The sequence below is a fragment of the Gossypium raimondii genome, chromosome 10 (assembly GCF_025698545.1).
Source record: "Gossypium raimondii isolate GPD5lz chromosome 10, ASM2569854v1, whole genome shotgun sequence".
NCBI lineage: Eukaryota > Viridiplantae > Streptophyta > Magnoliopsida > Malvales > Malvaceae > Gossypium > Gossypium raimondii.
In genome coordinates this window covers 41772605-41798481 of record NC_068574.1, presented here as the reverse complement: position 1 = coordinate 41798481, position 25877 = coordinate 41772605, and the positions used below count along the sequence as shown (strand labels likewise).

The window sequence follows — 25877 nt, the reverse complement described above, 5'->3', positions numbered from 1 at the left end:
CTTCTTCAAAAATAGCTTCAGATTGAATTATAGTTGTAAAAAAACATATATCATTTTTCATTACAAAGTAAAAAGGTGATGAGTTATATAGATGAATTTGTACATAAATTTCGTAAGTTTTATTCTATCATTAATATGTCGATGATTTATTGAAATTAGAGGGAACAACAAAAAAGTAATATTTACAATTTTTGAAAGAAAGAATAAAGGATTTTGAGAAGAAATGTACTATTTTGAGATAAAACTATCTCAAAATAGACCCTAACGCTACAAAGAATTAAACAGGCATAAATGCCTTGTATAACCCCCCATAAAGACGTTGATATAAACATTAAGTTAAAAGTTTGAAGACAATTAGATCAACTGAAAATGGATGCTAAAACAAACCCAAACCAAAAATCTGTTGCTCAAATGAATACATTGTCGTCTTTCATATCATTTCCTTTTTGGCAATTGAAATTCCTTTTTCAAGAACTGATTGGCTTCTCGATCATTCCTATGGCATAAAACCCTGAGTATTGTATTAGGATCTCCACTATTCCACTTTCTTGTTGTGGGTGGCATAGGTAGCTTTTGGCCTGGGCTAGTGGCACCTGTTCCACTGGTTTCACGACTGATGATACTCAAATCTTCAGCTAATTGTTCAGTGCTTTGACCCATCAATGCTATCACCCCTTCAATTGGTTCAGCCTCACTTTGGACCACGTCCTCAGGTATCAACCCTTCACCACAAGTACAAAACACCCTTTTCAAGCTCTCAAAATCTTCCTCAATCATCTCATGGTCTGATCGTTCGAAGAACCTAGAAGGTCCCCCAGCAAGCAACACCAATACAAAGGCTTCGAACGATGCTTTCATAATTTCTTTAGTTGCTAATGCTTGAGCCTTGTCAGTGAGTATTGCTGTAAGAAGCGTGAGGTTCTGCTTTAGGACTTTGATCAAAGGTCTAATCCTTGCATTGCCTACTTCCCCCACGTAAAGACTTTCATAGAAAACCAACTTCGAGTCGAGGAAAATGAGACGGTAAGCAGCGACTTCGGAGACGTTATCACAAGCCGATTGGATCAATGTGTTGACATGTTTGAAGTGGGAAGGCGAAGTACCGCAGTGTTTGTAACTGTCGCCAAGATGAGTTCGTGTGGTTGAGACTTTAGGTGAGAGGGTGAGAGTTTTATCAAGGGAATGAAGGTTAGAGATGAGGTAGTGTAAGGTATTAAGGCGGACGTAAAGGCGTTGCGTACCACGGCTCATCGAGGGGCGAGTGTGGTTTCTCTCACTGGTAATAATTTGATGCATGTCCTGTATTCCAACACTACAAGGATTGGCCTTTCTCCATAGTTTGAAGAACTTTGAATCATGGTTACACCTTGTTAGAGGAGGAAGTTCTGGCAGATGACTTTCTTTTGACCCTAAAAACAATGTGACAGCCATTAATGAGTAACAAGAAATTCCCAAAAAGAAAAGAAGAGTTTTATGAAATCTCACCACATGATGCTACAAAAGTAATGTATTCTTGGAAGATTAGCTTTAAGCCTTCAGCTAGATCAAGAATCAAATCATCTGTAATGCCAATTGGAATGTCAAAGAAATCTTTCACCATTTGATTGGCCGATCTCATCAGCTCCATACATGATTGTGTATATGGCTCAGATTTGGACTTTGGGTTCCATGTCTGCAACATAAAATTTCCAACCAATTAGCAAGTTCAAATCATAAATTATTAGTTTTTAGCTTAGACATAGAAAAAAGATCGACTGACTTCAGTTTCTTTTACTCTACATAGTAACTCTTTCTCTTTCTTTAGCCTTTCATCTATCCATTGTCTCAAGAGCTTCAATCTGGTTGAATCAAATTCATATGGGATCATTTCTCTGATAATTCCTTTGCCTCCATCATCACACTCTTCTGAATCTTCAACCACCATTTGAACTAAAACCTTTTCCACCTTTTCAGCTCTTTGTAGCACCCCAACTATCTCATCGGTTAGCATAATTGTCTCAGCTAAATATTGCTTCAACACTGTTCCATAGCATTGGTGTAATGTCACTGCTGCAACTCCACCTGCAATTGGATGCCATTTCTTCAATATAGGGCTAAATAACTCCCTCTCCTTTGCAGCCAAATCCTCAGTTTCCTTAGCTAAATCAAGTAGAGCTACACTTGGTCCTCCATTTTCTTCTGTATGTTTGACATTTTCATTTTCTATCATCTACAAACCAATTAATGAAGAAGTAACAATTAAACAAATATATATAGATATATATACAGAGCAAATGAGTAGCAACTTTTAGGATAGTTGCTTACAAGTATGATTACCCACCTTTGCAAAAGCATTTTTCACAGAAGATCGAATGTAACGATCTAAGCAATCGCTGGTGGAATCGACGAGCATTACATCTCCTTTCTTACTCCCTTCCCCTTCCCCTTCCCCTTCCCCTTCCATGACACCAACATCTTCACTCAAAACCTTTGCTGAAAACAATGCCAAAGGCAAAAGATTTTCGATCTCATCAATATTTCCTTTATTGAAACATTCATGGTAGTAAAGTAACCTCTTTTCAACCCAACTCTTTATTGAATCCAACATAGAAGACAAAACTTTCACATATGTTGTCTCTTTGTCTGGTTTTCTAGCATCAATTTCCACCTCTGTCAACATAGTATATGCAGCAGAAAGAAGTTTAGGCTCTATCTGGTTAGTCACAACATATTGCTGAAAAAGAACCCAAGTGAAACATGCATTGTGGATTGACCTATTGATTCCTAATATTGACCATGTCTTCTTCATTAACTCCAGCAACTCATCAACCTCATCAAGGACCATTATCTCTTCCTTAACATCAAATATGGCTTGAAGGAGAGATATGTACATGTGAATGTTGAAAGGGTACCCATCAACCCAGTGGCACACATCTGTGGGAGTACCATTGGTGCCTCTCCAAGCTAAAGAAACAACAACGTTGCACAATGATCTCATCATGTCAGAGTTCTTGCTCGTGTCGATCGGATTTAAGTCACCGGCTCGGATTATCTCGCGTAAACGTATTACTAAAGGGTTGGATTTATCTGTAGGGATTGATGGGTATAAAAGTAGACCTACTTCTAAGATCTTGAGTTGACGCTTTTGCCAAATATGGTACTCATACAAGTCATTGAATTCGGATGGTTTTAAATGCCGAAGAAGCTCAAGTGGAAGAATGATGGTCTCGGGCCTCCTACCCATCTGTCCAAAACCAATATGGATTTAGCATTAAACTTCAATATGCTAACCTAAATTGCTTCTAAATTTATAGTAGTTTTGAGTATATATAGATGATATATAATACAAAACAATGTATGAACTGCTTATAAATGTACGTACTTGGCCAACAAGGGTTCTCATGAGACTCTTTCTAAGCCTATTATCACTTTGCTCCGTCACCCTCATTTGTTGCTTCATAATCTCCGCCGACGTCAATGGTCGTCTCGAGTTTAGCGGTTTCAACGTAGAAAACCCTAATCCAGCTGCAGGGCTAAAACCAGAAATGGAAGCACTATGTCCATGATGAGAAACAGGCGATGATGGTGACGACCCACCACTGCCACCGCCGCCACTATTGCTAAAGCCCATGGCACAAATTGACATCCTCCTGGAATATGTTTTTTTCATCATCTTCAACCCCAAGGCTCTTTTAATCTTACTCGTAGGGTTTATGGTCGCCGCCCCATTATTGGCTCGCCTGCCCGGTGAGCTAGGCCCGGAGCCGTTTCCTCCATCTCCATTATCATGTGAAGAGTGAAAGGTTAAAACATTTCGTCCTCCGAAGCCCGGCGATGAACGACAAGCTGTGAAGAATATTTCGTAGGCAGCTTCACGAATGTCATCACAATCGAGACCTTCTAGCTTGCCAAAAGGCCATGCAAGGTCCATAGAAGGGTTGGTGGTGGGGGGGCCATGGAAGAACTCCCGCCCTGATTGGTGGGGCATGCCTGAAAGGGGCTAGGGATTAAGGAAGGGGACTCAGAATCAGAGATTTTGTCGGTCATCAATGACCACATTTTTGTGTTAAGGGAAGAGAAAAGAAGACAAAGCAAAACGTAAAAGAAAAAAAAAACAAACGTATTTGGTTTGTTGAATTTGCCAATGTTGAATTTGCCATGAAAACCAGCAAAGACAGGTTGTTAATCTCACTTAAGATAGCAATTTTCAATTTAATAATTTATTTTTCACTTTTTTATCTGATTTTCTTTAGAGTCCCACAAATATAATTTTTATATTTGTGAAATACTCTCCTTTTCTATCTTTTCTTTAGTCCCCAAATTCTTTGATTTTTAAAAAGAGGACTTATATAGTTATTGTGTAGGACACATATTTTATATTAAAATTGGTTAAATTAAATTTTAAAATTTGTATTTGCTCTAGTATTATTTTATTAAAAATATAAGATAAAAACATTCTCTTATTAATATTTCTTATTTTGTATGTAAAAGTGTATTTTAATATTTTTTCAAGTAAGTGACTCGTGACACCAATTTAATTCAAAATTTAATATAAAGGTAGATTGAACAATATCATTGAAATGTGCTACAATATCACACAAAATAAAACTTTTAACTACCAAAACACAGATATATTACAATTGAAGCACATACAGAAAAATAATTTTCCAACCAAATTAATACATGTTAGCGGTTCATTGTTGTCTTTGTCAACAATATCATTCTAGTATTTTCCTTGAAATTACTATATGTCTTGCCATTAATTCACTATACCGGTTAATCAAATAGTCTTTGAAGGTCTTTAAGAAAAGTCGATACTTGTGAATACAAAGTTATTATATCATATAAAATTAAATGTAAAATAAATTATACTATAAGATAAACATTAAAGAAAGAGGTTAAATCGTCTATATTTAAAACTCTAATTGAGAAACATTAAATATTAAATTAAAATAATATGGTTTTTAAAAAATAGAAATTAATAATAATAAACTTAAAATAAATTTAACTTGAACAGATATCAAATATAATAACAATATTTATATCGAAATTAAAAACATATCCAATCCTCACAAATTTTAATCTGATATCTCTTTCAACTCCCAGTTCCATACATTAGGTGAAACAAGGCTCTCCACATATGTCTCTATTTCCAGTTTCCCCCTGCCATTGATGCCATGGATTACAATCTCCCTGTGTGTATCTTCTCTTGGATTGTAAACAATCAATCCTTCATTAATCACCAACAAAGCTTCATCATTCTTCAAGAAACACAATGGTCTCAAGTTCAAAAAGGGGACGCCGATCACGACTTTAGTCCATGATTCTTTCACACCGTATTCCTTCATAACCCAGAAATCTTGTTGCTCCCCTAGCCAACAAAGACATCCTCCTAAAACCCCAACTGCAGTCACATTCTCTGCATCATCATATGGTCGAGGCAATTCCCGGAACTTTCCTTCAGCAAAATCGAATGCAACGATCAACCTTGGCATCGACACTAATGGAGAATCCTTACCTCGAGCAAACACCCAATGGACAGCGCCATTGAGGTGGACACCCGAATCACTGTTAAATCTACGGTAAGAGAATCTTTGGGCTCTTCTCCAAGTATCTGTTTTCAATGAGTAGACATAGACAATGGATTCATACATGATTTTGACAACATTGTAATCATCAAAAGAGTGGTCATAACCGAAACCATATATCGGGGGTCGAGAAACACGATCATCTAAGGACCGGTTGATGTCGATGTATAAGTTGGGTATTCTTTTCACTTTCTGCTCCCTTGTAGCAGGGTTGAACAGAACAAGTCTTTCCGGTTCGAGAGATATGCATAAGAGGCCATTAAAGGAGCCAATGAACTTGACTTTGTCAAATGAACTTATCAATGGAAAATGGAGCTTCACCGCCATGACATCGTTAGATGTCATAGCATCACACTCCACATGATACAGAGACGGTGTTGAGCTCGAGCGGAGAATGAGCTTCTGCCTCTGGTGCTCAATGTCTTTATCTATGATTGCTAAATTGAGATGCCTTTTGATGAATGTGGGATCAGAGATAAGCAAACACCAGAGCTTGCAAACACATTTGAACCGACAAATAGACTTAACTGGCAATCTCATGAGTATTTCAACGATGATATCCGAAGAAAGGTTGCTCTGCATTGCAACTCCTTACGCTGTAAACAAGAAAATGAAAGAATCATGGGTGATATTAGTGCAGGTGACAACTGATGAGATAAGAAACATGTATAACATAGAAATACTAAGCATATGCAGAAAAATAAAAGAGAACCAGACAATGAGAAATGGTTTCCTTCTTATTTTTGATGGATCATTTTTTGTACATTTATACTAGAGATTGAGAGCAAATAACAGATTTTAGTCATAGAGAATGAGAGGAGAAACGTGGAGCAATCTGTTGAAGAGAATGAAAACAGAAAAACAGAAATTTCTTAGCTGTTGTGAATGACGACAAAGGTTAGGAGCCTCCACTGGTCATTTGACACCTGTCTATGCTAGCAACGTTTCCTTCAACATGATGCATATAAAAACACAATAGGTGATACTAACAATGGAAATCCGCATAAATTTTGAATTTCACCCATAGTTTAACCCTAAACCCTTGAATCTAACGAAGGCTCTAATGAAGGCAAATCCCTAACATATAAGCTTCAAATATAAGAGGCAGACGACACAAATAAAGAGTAAAAAGATTAAGAATCCATCTGAAGAGCCCAAAATATAGCCATTACAACCTCGTTTTTTCATTGAAAAAAATACCATTTTTTTTCACTCAGCATCCGTCGTCAAAGAACCCAAAACATGGATTATTATATAAATTTTAAATAACTTATTTTGTTAAAATAAATTTATATAATAAATAAAAAGGATTAATTTTTATTTAAATTATGTTCTCACCAACAAAAAAAGTAAAATTAAAAAAATAAATTTGTTTTAAATATCAAATTTTAATTATTTATGTAATAAATGATTTTATATTTCATATATAAAATTTTATACACAATATTATAATTATATTATTTATGAATTATTATGATTAATTTATTAACAATTAAGAAAAGAATAATAACTTACAATATATTCTTTTTATAGTTTGTACAAATACTTTAATAATAATTAGAATTTTTTTATTAGCACTACATTTGAATAATAAAAATTAATATCTATTAATTATTATTTTTAATAATGCTGCTTTGTATTAATTATATGAAGTCAAATAATATTATATATTGAATATAATAAAATGCTATAATTATTATTTAAAACTATTATAATTTTGAATTGTGAAATAAGTTAATATATTTTAATGTTGTTCAAGAATTGAATAATAAAGATTAATTTACTAAGTAGAATAATTAAAAATACATTATTTAAATTTTTTAAATACACATGTAAAATCACGCAAATACAATTAACATTAGAATCTAGTATATATAAAAGCACGTGTTTAGAGAAATTTTTAATTGACCAATATAGCCTTTTTTTGTTCATTATTTTACTTAATTTTCCATTTAAATTATTTTTATTATTTATAAGATTTACTAAATTTAAAAATAAGAATTTTAATTTTACTAAAATATTTTATTAAATAAATTTACTTGATAAAATATTTATCATACTTATAAATAAGAATTTTGATTTCACTAAAAATTTTTATTAAATGAACTTATATAATAAATAAAAAGTTAAACGTTATATTTATTTAAACTATTATGTTTCCATTAAAAAACTAAATATATATTAATTTAGTTTTAAATAATAAATTTTAATTATTTATATTAATTATACATTATTTACGAACTATTATGATGCATTTATTGACTATTAAGAAAATAAAAAATTAGACAGTGCAAAGTTTAATTTACAATATATCAATTTTTATAGTTTGTATAAATGCTTTAATAATGATTAGGATTTTTTATTAGCACTATATTTGAATTACCAAAATAATTAGCATGCTTTCATTATTTTTATAATATGCTTAATTGACATATTTTTACTATTTATTTTTATTAATTTTGGACATGAGTTTTACTAATTTTGCCACTTAATTAATCGCTTTCTATGTAGGTACAATAATTATCCAATGTGTCGGAAAACAAGTTGAAATATGGATTACTAGAAAGAATTAGCATGGAAGATAGAGTGGTGCATAAGAATTGTAACACCCTAAAATCGTTATGTTATAAAAGTAGTATTAAGTGAGAATTGTGCATAACTAATTTCTTGGTAAAGTAAAATAATAAATATAAATGATAAAAGAGAAGGTCAATGGATGCCAAAGAAAATTGAATTAAGAAGTATGTCGTGATATATTAATTTAAGGAAATGACTAAATTGTAAAGAAGTAAAAATTTTGGTGTCCAAATATAATTATTCAAAATCTAAGGGTTAAATGTAAATATGGGAAAGTTGAAAGACCAAAAGTGAAAATAACCTAAATTTTATTTTTCACACAAAATTGGTAAGTAGGGGCCAATTGAATAAGTGGAGAAAGATGAGAGACTAAATTGCAACTTTACTAAAAGTGAATAGTGATTCAAGAATGAAAATGTAGAGAATTTTGAAGGGCAAAATGATTATTTCTCAATTTGGATAATTATCAATTATTGAGGTGTAATAATTAAGGATTTTGGTGTAGAAATCTTATTGGTTAAAATATTTTATTATTTTACTGTTATTTTATTTTAAGATATTTTATATTGATTAATGATCAAGTAAAAGATGGAAAATCCATTCAAAAAAAAAAGTAAAAGATGGAAAGAAAAGAATTCTCTCCATCTTTCTTTCAAGTTCACGCCACCACCATCTATGGAGAAAATGAGTTTTTTTTCTTTGCAATTTGGTCATTTCCTTGAAATTCTATTAAAATTTTTAGTAAAATCAAGCCTCCATCAATCTAGTAAACTTAACTTTCAAGAAGGAAAATTGTATATTCATGTTGTAGGAGAGAGAAAATAAAGGTAAGGCTTGAAATCAAGAGAACAAGGTATGAATTTCATGGTTTCATCATGTTTTTAAGTTTAATCTTGTTAGAAAAGTAAGGAAGTGATGTTAAAGTAGAGAATTCTCATGAAAAATTTTATGTTCTTAACATGTTACTGGAGAGAGAGATAGAGGAAGTGATTCAAGTAACAAAGAAAAGAGAAAAACAAGTGATTTAATTAGTAAAATAAAGTGTAAAATAATTTGATATGTGAAATAATTGAAGTGAAATATGGTAATGAAATAAACATAAAGTGATGTTGAAATTAAATTATAATAATATTGTATGTTCATGATGCTAAGGACTAAATCATGAACTTTGTGAAATTTATTATTGAAATAAGAAAAGTGAAATGTATATAAATTAGACATTAAAAATAATATATTATGATGAATTAATGGATTAAAGTGATATGTGATAATGCATATTGAATTTCGTGGTAAAATGACTAAATTAAAAAATACGTGAAAGTTTTATATGTTATTATTTGATAAGTGAAAATGATATAGAGAATACTAAATATAAGGTGCATTGTGAATTAATAATTTACTAAATAATTTTTGTGATTTTTACAAATGAAATTACAATTATTCTTTAAATCATGGAAAATGAGGATTAAATTAAAGAAGTGCAAAAGTGTAATTAAATTGTGAAATATATATTAACATGAATAAAGATGAAAATGAAAAGATAATATTTTTGAAAATCTTAATGCTTGAACTTTTATGTACGTGTAATGTTAAATAGTAAACTCGAATGAAAGGAATGAGAAAGTGTAATGAAATCGTAATAATCGTGAAATAAAACATTCATGATTAATTATTGTAAATTTGGTATCGTGAAATGCCCATGTAGACTAGTGTTGAATTTCGTGGATATAGTTGGCATGCCATAGGAACCCGAGCGCTCTCGTGTTAATCGTGACATGCACTTCGGTGCTACTCTGTTTTGTTCTGATATTGTACTTTGGTGCCCGTGCTCTCAACACTTATTGCTTCGTGTATCGTGTTATATTTCGTCTATCCATCTGGTTCAAACATGTTTATCAATGGCTAAAAAGTCGTGGTAAGTGAATTTGGTAAAAGTTTTGCTCCGGTAATCAGTGAAATGATAAAATTAGTGAATCAAAGTATAATTAAATTTTGTAAATAAGGAATAACCTATTGATTATTAAGATATATTCATGAATTATATTAGTAATAATGTTTATGATAAATAAAAATCAAAGAAATGGTAATATATGAATTCATGGGTACTTACTAAGCCTTCACGAGTTTAACGCGTTATTTTTTTAATGCGTAGGTGAAAGATCGGATTGAAGTTCTCGTTCAAAGTAGCGACCTTGACACATCTCATCACATCATCAAATCTTGCTAGAAAAGGAGAATGAAATAAAATTTATGGTATAGGGTATGACATGTACCTATCTAATGAAGTAAGAAAGTGTCTAGTTGTTCTAGTATTTGAGTTTAATGTGTTTAGAACGGTTAATATGAGGTATTACATACTTTATGAGCTTTTGTTATTGTTTGGAATGACCATGGTGTTTTAAGGAGGAAACGCCTTGAGTATCTTGATTGTGTTGCTCAATTTTATGACATTCCGGACACTAAGCGATCTGCTGATGAGATTAATATGCTTTGCCAGGTTCCTTTATCCCTTATTTAGTCTCAAACTTGATTGACAACCTTCTATGCCTGATTTAACAACGGCGTTTTTTTTTCTGTTTGTTAGATTGTCGTTGATTGTCCTAGGATCGTTCCTGATGTCCCTTTCTTTCAGCAAGCTAAAGTTCAAAAATTCATGGAGCGCATTCTTTATCTTATTATTATTTTGCAGTCGATTAATTAGTTATATTATTTTCATTTTCAGATGGATGAGATGTTTGCTTCTGTCGCTGAAACAATAGAGAACTTTGTTGTGATTTATCTTGTAAACATAACGGAAGTACCTGATATTAACACGATGTATGAGCTTTACTATCCATCGAAAGCGATGTTTTTTTTCCAGAAACAAGCACATTATGATTGCTCTTAGCATTGATAATAACAACAAGATTAATTGGGCTCTTAAGGACAAACAGGAGCTCATAGACATCATTGAGACTGTATACCGTGGAGTAAAGAAAGGTCGTGGTCTGGTAATTACTCCGAAAGATTACTCGACAAAGTACCGCTACTAAGTATTCTTGCAACTTGTAGTTGATCAGAAAAATTTTCTGGTCATATTTCGCGAATTTAATACAAACTATTTTCATTATGAACTGTGTATGTAGATGTGTGTGTCATTTGCAATGCTTGTATGAACGTGGAGGATAATCCAATTTGAAATGAAACTTTGAAATATATATTTTATGTGCTCTTTGATGCTTGTTTACAGTATAGCACTTTGGCTTGAAGTGACTTTCCTTACAGTTGTTTGACAAGGAACAATTGTTTTAATTTAACTATATAAAATATAAATGATATGTTTATAAAGATGATAATCTGTTAATTTAGCCATGGTTGTAGATGGATGTTTCAATTAACCCAATTGAAGATTATGTAAACTTGATTTTTATTATATAAAAGATAAAATAAATTTATTAAAGGAAGAAAAAGAGTGCAAGGAAAGAATAAAGGATAATGTAATATTTAGCACATTAAATATGTATTTAAAAATAATAAAGTAAGTTATATATTATTTTTATAATATTATATATTATAATTTTATTAATTCATATTTTAATAATATTATTAATAATGTTATTAATTATATATTATTTTATTAAATATAATTTAATAAAATAATATATAATTTAATAACAATAATCATCTACATAAAAAAATTCTACTAAGGGTACTTTGGTCATTTAAGTCTTTTTCCTTATGCTATTACAATATTTATTCCTTCCAACCAAACACAATAATAATGTCACAACTTTATTCCATTCTATTCAACCAAACAACTGAATACTGATTGCAACTCTACATTACAGCTCTATTCAATTCCCCCAATCAAACGTGATATAAATAACTTTATATTCGCATATAAAATTTTATAATATTATCTAATCTAATCTATTATAATTATATTAATTATATATCATTTATGAACTATTATAATCAATTTATTCGTTGTTAGGAAAAGAAAGAAAATATTGAAGATATTAATTTTTTTTATAGTTTGTAGAAATGATTTTATAATGAATGAGAATTTTTATTAACACTATATTTTAATTAAATATTGAAGAGTTTAATTTATAATGAACAATATTTGATGCACATCGGTGTATAAGTCTCATGCACCGTAAATAAATAATAATATGACACATCATCATTAAATTAAATACAAAATATGGAGAACTTGCTAATAAATACTCATAATTTTATCTTGGCTTAATTCACGATTTGACCCCGTAAGTATACTCATTTTTTCACTTTGGTACCTAAAGTATCCTTCTGTTATGGTTTTAGTTCAAAAATTAACTGATGTGAAAAAATTCAACCAATTAGAGAATGTCATATATTACTTAAATTATTTTTACTTAAAATATATTTATTAAAATTAAAATTAATTAACAAAAATATTTTTAATTCATTTGTTTCTCATTCCTATGTCTCCTCCTTCATCTTCTTCCCCACTCGTCTTTCCACTCTATCTTTATTTCCAATAGAAACAACCATGGTGAAAATCTCTCTCATTACTACTTACGCATATTCATACCATAATTATCATCACTATAGAAAAAACTATAAAAAATCATCAACCTAAATTTCGGCCAAAGTAAGAATGGATTTTTTGAGTATTGTTTGGTCGATATAAATGATGAAAGAGAAACTTATAAAGAGAGGAAGACTATACTCAAATTTGAAGACAATCTGATGGTGAAAAACACCTAGATTTGGTATTGAAGTTTGGAAATTTATTTGTAGATCTACAAAAATCTAGTGTTCTTTCAAAAAAATAATAAATGTTGGAAATAGGAAGAGGGTCGAAAACAAGAGAATGATGAAATTTGGACTCAAATAGCTACGGTGAGCAACGATAGACAGTGGAGCATGGTGGTCGATGGTGGTCGTTGACGCCAGAATCTAGAAATTTTATGAGTTTAATTTGAAACTTAAAAAAAGATGATATGGATTTTAAATTAAATAAAGTAATTATAATTTTGGGATTGTTTTTGTTTAGATTACTGTGAATAAAAATATAAGAGAGCCTAAATTTTTTTTCTTTTTTTCACATGAAGAACATGATGAAGAGCATCAAACAATTTTGTTAGATTTTAGGGTTAAAAATATTTAATTATTTTAAGGAATTAATGTATTTTTATTTTTATACTTTATTATATATTTTCTGAAATTTTATATATTTATATTTACTTTTATATTTTTAAAATTGATATAAAATATATGATAAAATATATTTTAATTAAAGTGCCACGTGGCATGTTTTTACTGCCTGCTCAAAATTTGGACCAAGATATATAATAAAATTGTACTTTAGGTACTAAATTGAGATAATAAAAATTTAAGTATGAAAATACGAAAAAGAGTATACTTTGAGCGTCAAATCATAAATTAAGCCTTTTGTTTAAACATAATTAAATATTAAACGTAATGATTATAAATAAATATTAATAACTCTCAAAATTGGGATGTTAAATTTAAGGGTTTCGGTGTAAGGTTTTAACATTTATTTGTAATTAATTATTATTTAATTTTATTTAAGTGAAATTATTAGTATTTATTATAAGTATCCCGCTATTTTTATTGGGTAAACTATACCACAAGTCACTCTAAAATAGCTTCGTTTCTATTTTAGTCACTTTAATTTTTTTGTCAATTTAATCCTCTAATTAAAATAATTATTTGAATTCATCACTGACATTAAAAATTTTATTAACCCACACATTAGTCATTGAGTAATTCACAAGTGATATTTTTTAAAACTAAAGCAAAATACCCCTACAATTAATTCAGAATACTTGTTATTTGAGAAAAATAATACAATTATCATCTCCTGAACTTTCTTGTTTACGAGATTCAGCAAAAAAGTAGTATAAAAACAAATCAAAATCCACATCTTTCCACTTCCATCGGCGACGAATCATGATGGTGGTTACTGTTGACACCATTTTTTGGTAAAACGGGGTCGATTTGAATTTTGAAAATGAAAACGAAAATGGGAGTCGCCACCAATCCTTTTTGATAATGTGTGATCGGGTCACCTTGAAAAGTGGTTGTTTTTAATAAACGATTTGATTTTATTAAAACAATGGTTTTGGTCCACGAAATTTAGAAAAACAGGTTCGGGAGTCGATTACGCACGAGGAAAGATTAGCACCCTCGATACGCCCAAAATTGGTACCTAGTTGATTACTTAATGTCTTAGTATCGAAAACTGAAAACTTTAAAGAGATTTAAAGTACGATCCTAAAAAAAACTTGAATGACATGGATTAAGATTTAAGAGGATATCTGGCTATTTGGTCAAACGAAAAAAATCGAAACCCAGCACATTAGGGCACGTTTTCTCAAATTTCCAAACGCAAAATATTGCCTTACTCTTAAATTTTAAAGGATATTTGGCTATTCGGTCGAATGAAAAAATCGAAACCCAACACATTACGGCACGCTTTCTTGAATTCCCAAATGTAAAATATTGCCTTTATTATTTTTTAGAAATCCTCATATCGAGAAAACAACATGTCATATCCAATGCGTTAGGACACAACGTATCGAATTCTCGATATGAGAATACATGCCGAAAAGTTTACTTATTTAAAAGATATTTAACTATCTCGGATTTTAGAAAAAGGTATCACGCCCAGTAAGTTAGGACACGATCTTTTCTTAATTCTCGAGATCGTTTAAAACTTGGGGGAAAAAAAGGATCATGCCCAGTAAGTTAGGACACGATCTCTTCTTAATTTCTGAGATCGTTTAAAACTTGAGTTTGAAAAGATTTGTGTATTTAGATTTATTATGAAAATCGAAACCCAGTAAGTTAGGGTACGACCTTCTCGAATCTAAACACGAGATTTTGCTTATTCAAAAATCATAATTTATACATCGAATAAAATTAATCTAACATGAAATAGTAGAAATGAAACTCGATATTAATATGCGTAACAAGATAATGAATTCGATAATGTGAGTATAAATAATACGAGCTATAGCAACAAAATAAAATAAATAAAAGGACAAATCAATAGCATACAAAATAACAAGTATATGAGCAAATAAAATTAGAACATTCTTTTAAAATAATAATGAAAACGTAAAAAAAGTCAATAAAGAAAATGAATAAAATTATAAAAATGTAACAAAGATAGATGTATGTACATATATAAAAATTATAAAATATGTATATATATTCAAGTATGCATATATATTTATGAAAGTTAAAAATATGTACATAGATATGTATTGTCGAAGCCCTTTTTAATTTTGAAAAAAACGGGGATCGACTTTTAAAATGAAAACGGGAGTCGCCATCGATCTTTTATTGAGGTGTGATCGGATCACTTTGAAAATAATTTTGGGTCTGCGAATTTTGAGAAAACATGTTCGGGAGTTGGTTACGCACGAGGAAGGGTTAGCACCCTCGTGACGCCCAAAATTGGTACCGAATTGATTGTTTAATGTCTTAATGTCAAAATTTTGAAAAGATTTTAAAATACGATCCTTTTAACTTGAATAAATTGAATAATAAAACACTCTTATTTCAAAGAAATAAAATGTCAAACCCAGTGAGTTAGGGCGCAACATTTTTAATCTTCAAAATTAAGTTTATCTTTTAACTTTAAAAACCCATGCATTTGAGAAGGATATTTGATTATTCGGGTCAAATGAGAAAATCAAAACTCAATAAGTTAGGGTTCAATTTCACAAAATTCCTAAATATCGAATATTGCCTTTATTCTCATTTGTTAGAAAAATTCTCATCTCAAGAAAACGACACGTCACATCCAATGCGTTAGGACACAACCTGTCGAATTCCCGAGAATGGGTTTTTTATTTGTGTGTTAATTAAAAGGAATATTCGGTCTCTTAGATCCCGAGGAAGATTGGAATCCAGTGAGTTAGGACACAATCTTTTCGAGGATCACAAATCCCGAGTGTCGCGTTATTTTGAAAGCTTTTTGAATAAAAGTGTTTTTGATATTTAAATAAAATGTAATCCGATTGAATGGTAGTGCATAATTCAAAATAATAATTCGTAAATTACGATACACTAGTGGACGATAGATCATCAAATAATATAAACAAGCGATGGATAAATTCAAATAAGAATAGCAACCATAATCTCGATCATACAACATTCAAAAAGTAAATGAATTACTAATCAAATTTTTCTTAAGATACACTAAAAAGAAAATTATAATAAATAAATTATATGCACAAGAATTTGTAAAATGAACAATATAAGTATATAAGCATGAAATATTATTCAAAATGGAGAAAAGAACAAACACTACATAAAATAATAGTACTTAGATGCATCTTTAAGTAACTATTATAAGAAGAAAATCAAAATTTATAACGTAATATACATATTAATTTAAAAGAGTAATAGATATGGAGTGGAAAACTTAATATAAATAATATATGAACACTTTTAAAAGAAAACTTAACATTAATAATTAATAAATCCATTATATATATATATATATAGATTAAATATAATTTAATGACACTAATGTTATATAAAAAAGAATTAAAGAGAAAAGATAAAAGATAATATATATATATATATATATATATATATAAACATATCCGATTTACATAAAAATATATATAACTATGTCAAATTTAAATAATAATACATGATAACTTTGAACAACGTTAATGATAAATTTGAAGTAATAATATATTACAAATCGAATGATATTGATGATAAATTCACAAAAGATTAAGTTTAAACCAAAATGCTAGATTTAAAAATAAACATGTGTATATATATATTTAAAACAGAATAATAAATTTTAAACAAAATAAAAATCAAGTGCATTAAATTAAACAAGTATGGATTAAATTAAAATAAAAATGGAATTGAAAGGAATAAATGAAAATAAAATAAAGCAAAGGGGGCCAAATGTAGCACGCGGATGACTTGGGGGACTAAATGGGAAATAATCCCGTCCCTCCAAAACGCGGCGTACAACTTGGGCCAAAATGAAGCAAAAGCAAAATCAAACGCGAAATTCATAAATAAAGAAAAAACTGATATGAAAACGCCACGAAGGAAGGAGGACTAAATGCGCAAATATCCCTGCAAAGGCACAACACGCGGATCTCAGCCGCTTCTGGGTTGGGTCATTGGGTAAGCAAATATGACGCCGTTTTGGGGCCACTGATTCAGGCCCCAAACGGTGCCGTTTAAACACTCTCTAAGAACCAACTTTGAAAACCCTAAAACCATTTCGACCGATTGATAAAATCCTAAAATTGGCAGCCTCCCAAAACACTTTCAGCAGTTTTTAAAAAAAAAAACTAAACCCTTCCTTTGCCGTTTCCTCTTCCCCTCTGCCCGTTCGACTCTGTTTTGCTCAGAGGGAGGGCTTCATCGGCGCCGACAACGAGGTAAAATCCCCCATTTTCGTTCTTTATTTTATATATATACTTATATATGTGAAATAACAAAACACAATAAAGAAATGCAATCGGAAACCGAATGAAAAAAAGAAACCTTTTTTGTATTGATTTTGTTTTTGATACAATCTCTCTGTATTCTCCCTTTTTTTTGTATTCAATCTCCGTGTAAAAAAGGGGAAGAAGAAGCTTACAGATTTTTCTTCGCTCTTTTTATAGCCGAATAGAAATAAAAATAGATCCAAAACGAAATACAATGCTTTTTTTTCTCTTTTCTTTGTCTCTGCTGCCTTTGTTTGTTTGCGCTTAGGTACGATCGTACGGGGGCCAACTGGGGTGCACGGAGGCGTACGTGGCAGTGTACGTGCTTGACTAAGTGTGGGTTTGGATGGGGGATTGGGTGCGGTGCGTTTAGCTTACTTTTTGTCTCACGCTACAGTATCGCTACAGTATCTAATCTCACCGCCACCGCTGTTTTTACACTAACCGCAGGTAAACGCACCGCCCATCCAAACTCACCCTAAGGAGATTGGAGGCGTGAGGCGGCTGCGGCGCCTGGTCTGTTCCAGAAACCCTAGGGTTTTTGGAAGTTGTTTAGGGCTATCAGGGTTTGGGCTTATTGGGCCTAGTGTAATTGGGTTTAGTGGGTATTTGGGCCTGTTGTAATTTGGACATGTTAATTGGACTTTTAATTTTGGTTTTATATTTTTTGTTTATTTATTTCTGATTTGGGCCAGGCAAATTTGGGCCATTACATGTATAGACATGTATATAAGTTAAAAAAAATTAAGTATATATATACATATATATGTATGTGAATTAAACTATATGGGTATATATATATATGTATATGTATGTAAAATGTGAAACATAAAAAAATATATTTATAACAAATAAAAATGAACATATATATACATCAAAGTTTGAAACTAAAATAAACAATAATAATAAGTAAATAATAATATTATTATTAACAAAATAATGAATTAATCTAAAATTTAAAAATCATAAAAAAATAAAAGTAAATAAATAAAATATATGGGAAAACCAAAATATCTTTAAACTTGTTACATAAATATAAATAGAAATATATAAATAATATCAATAATAATAGTAATAATATTATTATTATTAATTAATTAAAAAATAGCAAGTTTAAAGGACAAAATCGAACTAAAAGATGGAAATTTGGGTCAGATTTGAAATAAATAAAAATGGGAGGGATTGATTTGAATGCGCGAATAACATAGAGGGACTGGAAGGGAAATTTTTCCTTCTCTAAAACGGCGTCGTTCGAATAGGACTAAATTGAAATCAGAAATAAACTAAAGGGGAAAATTTAAAAATACAAAAAAAATTATTGAGAAAACATTAAAAAGCGGAGGGGTTCAAAGCACAATTTAACCCTCCGCAAAAAAACACGCGGATCTCCTGGAGCGGGCGGGTCAGATCTCGGGTTAAGCCAAAACGACGTCGTTTTGGTACTTGAGAGGATCGCCAAAAGCAGGCGTCTGCTTTTTGCCTATAAAAGTCGATTTTTGACAAAAAAATCATTCACCCTTTGTGTAGAAAAAAAACTTTAAACTCTCTCCCCTCTCGTCACGCCCAAAATCTGCAAGAGGATCACCACCACCACCAAGACCAAATACGATCACCGGCCGATTGCGTCGCCATCCATGATGGCGTAAAGTTGAAAATGTGCGTTTTTTTTCTTTTTATATATATATCTCTGTTGTATATATGTATAGTTTTAAAGAAACAAAGTAAAAATAAAAACAAATAAGAATGGGTTTCGGAAAAAGAAACCTTTGGCCGATCTGTCTTGTTCCCTTTTTTACTTTTGTTGCAAAATTTCTGATTCTGTTATCTTTTTTATTTCTAGCAAAAAAATCCCCCTCTTTACAATCAGTTTTAGATGGCTTTTATAGCCATTTACAGTTCCCTCTTCCCTATTTTTCTATTGTTTCTCTTGCATGTTGTTGTCTGTCTTTGCAGGTAGTTGATGGAAATGGTTGGTGGCAGTTGCGACGGTGGCAGAGGGCAGGTAGTGAGTTTGTACAATGCGGCGGTAGTTGGGAGAGACTAGGGTTTGAAACCCTAACATTTTTTTATTGGGTTTGAGCCACATTTTTTAATGTTTGGGTCTGATTTGGTTGTAATTTGTTTTGGGTTTCAATTGGGCCCGGGCATAAAATTGGGCTTGCACAGCTGCCCCTCTTTGCTCGTTGTCGTGTAACGAAAATATAGCAAAGACTAAGAAAGACCAATTTTGCCCGGTCTCGCGGGTCTTCACTTATTTGATGCTTATCTTTTCAAGTAGCTTCATTCTAGTCCACTGTGTCTTGTTGCTTCGATCCACTCCGCTGCAACTTCAGAAAGAGATACGATTTGTAGTTTCAGTCTATTCTGCCGTAATTTCGAAGGGGACGAGATTTGTGATTTTGGTCTGCCCTACTGCAACGTCAGGGAGATAAGAGTTTATGTGATCTGCTCTACTGCAACTTCAGAGAGATAAGATATGTGGTTTTTAATCCGCTCCACTGCAACTTCAGAGGGATAGGATTGGTTTCTTCTGTCTGCTCCACTACTGCTTAGGGGGATAAGGTTGGATGCGATCTGCTCTACTACAACTTCAGAGAGATATAACTGTGGTTTTAATCCGCTCCACTGCAACTTCAGGTAGATAGGATTGACTTCTTCTGTCTACTCCACTGTAACTTCAGGGAGATAAGACTAGATGCGATCTGCTCTACTGCAACTTCAGAGAGATAAGATTTGTGATTTTAATCCACTACACAACAACTTCAGGGAGATAAGATTGACTTCTTCTGTCTGCTCCACTGCAACTTCAGGGAGATAAGACTTGTATCTTCAACTTGCCCCACTGCAACTTCATGGGGATAAGGTTTGCTACTTCAACCTGCTCTACTATAACTTCAGAGAGATAAGGTTTGCTATCTTCAGTCTACTCCATTGTAACTTCAAGGAGATAAGACTTTTATCTTTAACCTGCCCAACTGCAACTTTAGGGGGATAAGGCTTGCTATCTTTTGTCTTTATCTTCTCCGCTGTAATGCCAGGAAAAAAAGATTCGTTGTTGTAGCTTCAATCTATTTAACTGCAATATCGGGGAAGCAAGATTTGCTATTGTAGCTTCAATCTGTTGCACTACACCGCCAAGGAAGTAAGATTCGCCGTTGTGGCTTCCATCTTTTTAATTGCAATTTCGGGGAAGCAAGATTCGTCATTGTAGCTTCAATCTATTCCACTGCACTGCCAGGGAAGTAAGATTCGCTGTTGTAGCTTTAATCTTTTTAACTGCTTTGCTGCAAACTATGGTGTCTTCGATCTAATTCACCGTCAGTACAGGAAGGCAATATCTGCTATTTTCAGTCTGCTCCGCTATCAGTACAGGAAGGCAAGGCCAGTGTCTTCGATCGCTTATTGTCGGACAAGAAGGCAAGATCTGCTTGTCTTCATCTGCTTCTCTTTGTCGAAGACAGAAGGCAAGGCTGGTGTCTTCGATCTGCTTCGCCGTCAATACAGGAAGGCAAGATCTACTATCTTCAGTCTGCTCCGCTGTCAGTACAGGAAGGCAAGGCTGTTGTCTTCGATCTGCTTCGCCGTTGGTACAGGAAGGCAAGATCTACTATTTTCATCTGTTCATTGTCGATCTGAGAAAGGTAAGGTTTGGTGTCTTCGATTTGCTTCGCCCGTCAAGATAAGAAGGCAAGATCTGCTATCTTGATCTGCTCATTGTCGGTCTGAGAAGGCAAAGTTTGGTGTCTTCGATCTGCTTCGCTGTTAGTACAGGAAGGCAAGATCTGCTATCTTCATTGATCTGTTCTCTGGGGAACATGACCTGTATAATCTATTTCATGGACCTATTTATGCTTAGTGTTTAGGATGTCATGATTAGAATGAATCAAATGCTCCTAACTAGATGTGTATGTATGATATTTGTAGAATGTCATGAGAATGATCCCTTTTTAATGCTTAGGTTATCATTACTCAAAGTTTATGATGCGGAAAACCCGGATCTAGACACAAGAGAAACACAAATTAGAAATAAAACGAGAATAAATAAAATTAGTTAAATAATAATAAATTAAAAAAAAGAAAAAAAAGGATAGATTTGCCCTATGGAGCCCTTGGTTAACTTGTAACCAAAAACACCAATGATTGAGCGGCTCCCTACGAAACCCCTAGAAGAAGAACCTCTAGAAACACCGATGAACGGGAAAAAAATTGAATATTTGTAACTCCGAAATACCCTCGAAAGTAACAAACTCCAAACTAAATAACAAGAGAAGAATCACTTTACTCTCAAAAATTTGCCTCACACAAATTTGGAAGAAAACAAAATACTTTCTTTTTTTATTCCACCCCCCTCAAATGTGTAGAAAGCAAGCCTATTTATAGGCAAACTACAAGAGTAATTGGATCCTAATAAAACTTTTTCAAGAGTAATTGAATCCTAATAAAACTCTTTAAAATTATCTAAGAAAATAAATAAATAAATAATAACCTAACCAATAAAATTACTTAACTCATAAGTGATGTGTCCCAACCAATGAGAATTAAGTAAATAATAATAATAAGATACATAAAAGATTAATCCACCAATTTATGGGCTTTCACTATTCCAAGATTGGTCCAGTGAATTGCATTCCCGTATTTGTCAACGTCACTAACATGATGAATTAAATTTGTAGCAACAAAGTCTTAGACAAAAGCATTCATCTTTGATTTTAATTGTCGTGCCTTGTTTCGAGTGATTGGACCACTAGGAAAAACAACCCCTTGAGTGTCACTTCCTTGGCTCGTATCATTCTCCCCCTCTTCAAGAAGATTCGTCCTCGAATCTGAACCTACATCAAATTCAAAAGGAGAAAGATCGGAAACATTGAAAGTAGCACTAACACTATACTCACCAGGAAGATCAATGCGATAAGCATTGTCATTTATTTTCTCGAGTACTTGGAATGGTCCATCTCCTCGTGCATCAAGTTTATTCTTTCTCTTAGAAGGAAATCGTTCATTCCTCATATGCACCCATACCCAATCTCCGTGTTCAAACAAGACTTGCTTTACGCCTTTATTAGCTCGATGTGCATTGGACTCATTCTTTTTCTCAATGGCTTTACGAGCCTTCTCATGGATCTCTTTCACTAAATCAGCTTTCCTTTCACCATCTAAATTAGCAATCGCATTCAAAGGTAAAGGAAGCAAATCTAAAACAGTAAGTGGATTAAAGCCATGTACAATCTCAAAATGAGTAAAACCTGTGGAAGAATGAACAAAACGATTATAAGCAAACTCAATATAGGGTATCCATTCTTCCCAAGATTTAACATTCTTACCTATTATGGCTCTAAGCAAAGATCCCAAAACTTGATTTACCACCTCGGTTTGACCATCAATTTGAGGGTCGCATGTAGTAGAGTAAAGTAGTTTAGTACCTAACTTACCCAATAACACCTTCCAAAAGTGACTAAGAAATTTTGCATCTCTATCGGAAATGATAGTCCTTGGGATTCCTTGTAATCTCACAACTTCACGGAAAAATAGATCGGCAACATGGGTTGCATCATCAGTCTTATGGCATGGAATGAAATGAGCCATTTTAGAAAATCGATCCACAACCACAAAGATGCTATCTCGTCCACGCTTTGTCCTTGGTAAACCTATTACAAGATCCATTGAAATGTCAGTCGAAGGTGAACTAGGAACAGGAAAAGGAATATATAGACCATGAGGCATCACAGTGGATTTAGCTTGTTTACAAGTAATGCAAGTAGAGCAAATTTTCTCAACAAGTTTTTGCATGTTAGGCCAATAAAAATGCTCATGTAAAACATCATAAGTTTTAGTGACTCCAAAATGACCCATAAGACCACCACTATGAGCCTCTCGAACCAACAATTCTCGCATTGAACACTTTGGTAAGCATAGTCTATTATTTCGAAAAAGATAGCCATCATGCTTATAAAATTTGTAAAATGCACCATGTTCACATACGTCATAAATGCTTGCAAAATCAGAATCAGTGGCATATAAATCTTTGAGATACTCAAAACCTAATAACTTAGTATGCAAAGTACTAAGTAAAGTGTACCTCCTTGATAGAGCATCAGCCACAATATTATCTTTACCTTTCTTATACCTTATAACATAAGGAAAAGATTCAATGAATTCAACCCACCTCGCATGTCGCTTGTTCAACTTACCTTGTCCCTTTAAGTGCTTAAGTGATTCATGGTCAGTGTGAATCACAAACTCCTTTGGTAAAAGGTAATGTTGCCAAACTTCTAATGCCCTTACCAAGGCATACAACTCTTTATCATAGGTCGAATTGTTCAAATGTACTCCACCAAGTTTCTCACTAAAGTAGGCTAGTGGTTTACTATCTTGCATGAGGACGGCACCTATACCTACACCAAAAGCATCACATTCAATCTCAAAGGTCTTTTCAAAATTAGGTAAAGTAAGAATAGGAGCATTACACAATTTATCTTTAAGTTCATTAAATGCTAATTCTTGCTTATCTGTCCAATGAAAAGATACATCCTTTTTAATAAGTGTAGTCAAAGGGGAAGCAACTGTGGAAAAGTTACGAACAAACCTGCGGTAGAAACCAGCTAACCCAAGGAAAGACCTTACCTCAGAAATAGTTTTAGGGATAGGCCATTCTTTAATTGCCTTTACCTTCTCCTCATCCACATGGATTCCTGTAGAACTTATCACAAAACCCAAAAAAACAAGCTTATCCATACAAAATGTGCATTTTTCAAGATTACCAAAGAGTCGTTCATGCCTTAACATATCCAATACTAATTTAACATGCCCAACATGATCATTCAAAGTTTTGCTATAAATCAGTATGTCATCAAAATACACAACGACAAATTTTCCTAAAAAAGGTCTAAGTATGTGGTTCATTAATCTCATGAATGTGCTAGTGTCACGGGCCGCAGTTCAAAGCCCGTGACCAGCACACCAAATGAGCCCAATGGAGGTCTGTTGCTCAGATGGGATCATTTGGCCCACAAGAACTGTCCCGATTCAAAGAGATATTGGACAAGCCTGTCAGATTGAAGCCTGGTTGGCCCGATAGCGAAGAGATGGCAACTTAGGCTAATATGGTAACTAATCTTCGAAGATAGAGGGAATCATATCTTGTAAAGATTAGATTAGATTTGATAAGGCTTATCTTGTAAATCCCTAAAATTAAGGGATATGGTTAAATCTCATCTGTCGATGTAATTGTATCTTGACCGTCGGTTTTGGGGGAGCTCAACTATAAATAGAGAGCCTCCCCCTCATTTGTACTCACTCCTGAATTGTTTCATTATTCTTTATGAATAAGAATTGAGAGTATTTACTCAAATACTTTGCGAGCGCTCTTTCTGTTGTTCTTTGGCTTAGCTTCTTTTGGCACAATCGCTTTCGCTATACAAGTTGGTGCCTTGGAGGAGTTCTAAGGAATCCTCACTTTTGGGCGTAAAGGCTGACTTAGGCGAGTTAGGAGCAAACGGATCGCCTAAGGCCGTACGGTTTGCGAGACGAAAGGTCTAGCCCCGTGACACTAGGAGCATTAGTTAAGCCAAATGGCATGACTAACCACTCATACAGGCCATACTTAGTCTTAAAAGTAGTTTTCTATTCATCACATTGTTTCATTCTTATTTAATGGTAACCACTTTTTAAGTCAATTTTAGAGAAAATGCATGCACCATTAAGCTCATCCAACATATCATCTAATCAAGGAATTGGATATCGATACTTTGCCGTAATCTTGTTGACAGCACGACAATCAACACACATTCTCCAAGAACCATCTTTTTTTGGGACGAGAAGTACAGGGACCGCACAAGAGCTTAGACTCTCACGAATCAACCCTTTCTCTAAGAGATCTTCAACTTGCCTTTGCAACTCCTTAGTTTCTTCAAGATTGATTCGATAGACTGGTCTATTCGGAATACTCAAACCAGGCACAAAGTCAATTTGATGTTCAATCCTTCGTAAAGGAGGTAATCCCTTAGGCATTTCAGAAGGAAATACATCCTCAAAATCCTGCAAAGATCAACAAAACAACTAGGCAAATGTGTATTAGGGTTGGTCAAAACAAAGTTTTCCCTAAACCTAATAATTACAAATGTTTGTTTTGTACAAAGAGCAAATTTGATATCTCAAAACCTAGCGAATAAACTCACTTTCTCATCTCGTGACTTGTGTGTGCAATCACTCACCAATGTTGGGCCTTTAAGTTGACTTTTAACACTAAGGGCCTCTTTACTCTCAGCCT

General features: G+C 32.7%; 2 protein-coding genes and 1 pseudogene across 2 annotated transcripts; 1 reads left to right on the top strand and 2 right to left on the bottom strand.

Moving 5' to 3' along the window:
• Window positions 1-265: 265 nt before the first annotated feature.
• On the bottom strand, window positions 266-3967 carry LOC105777961 (protein unc-13 homolog). The gene is made up of 5 exons (XM_012601498.2): window positions 3362-3967; window positions 2321-3223; window positions 1760-2209; window positions 1486-1672; window positions 266-1409 (listed from the first exon to the last, which is right to left on the bottom strand). The coding sequence occupies exons 1-5, from the start codon at window positions 3965-3967 to the stop codon at window positions 436-438; spliced, it is 3120 nt and encodes a 1039-aa protein (XP_012456952.2). The 3' UTR covers window positions 266-435.
• Window positions 3968-4975: 1008 nt separating this feature from the next.
• Window positions 4976-6246, bottom strand: LOC105777962 (F-box/kelch-repeat protein At3g06240). The gene has a single exon (XM_012601499.2). It carries the CDS (start codon window positions 6147-6149, stop codon window positions 5058-5060), a length of 1092 nt encoding a protein of 363 aa, XP_012456953.1. The 5' UTR covers window positions 6150-6246; the 3' UTR covers window positions 4976-5057.
• Window positions 6247-10866: 4620 nt separating this feature from the next.
• On the top strand, window positions 10867-11176 carry LOC128033692 (thioredoxin-like protein YLS8; annotated as a pseudogene).
• Window positions 11177-25877: the final 14701 nt, after the last annotated feature.

Coding starts and splice junctions, on each gene's coding strand:
- LOC105777962 (XM_012601499.2), bottom strand. CDS start 6,149: ATGCAGAGCAACCTTTCTTCGGATATCATCGTTGAAATACTCATGAGA.
- LOC105777961 (XM_012601498.2), bottom strand. CDS start 3,967: ATGCCCCACCAATCAGGGCGGGAGTTCTTCCATGGCCCCCCCACCACC. Junction 3,224..3,361: donor TGAGAACCCTTGTTGGCCAA/GTACGTACATTT, acceptor GGTTTTGGACAG/ATGGGTAGGAGGCCCGAGAC. Junction 2,210..2,320: donor TGAAAAATGCTTTTGCAAAG/GTGGGTAATCAT, acceptor ATTGGTTTGTAG/ATGATAGAAAATGAAAATGT.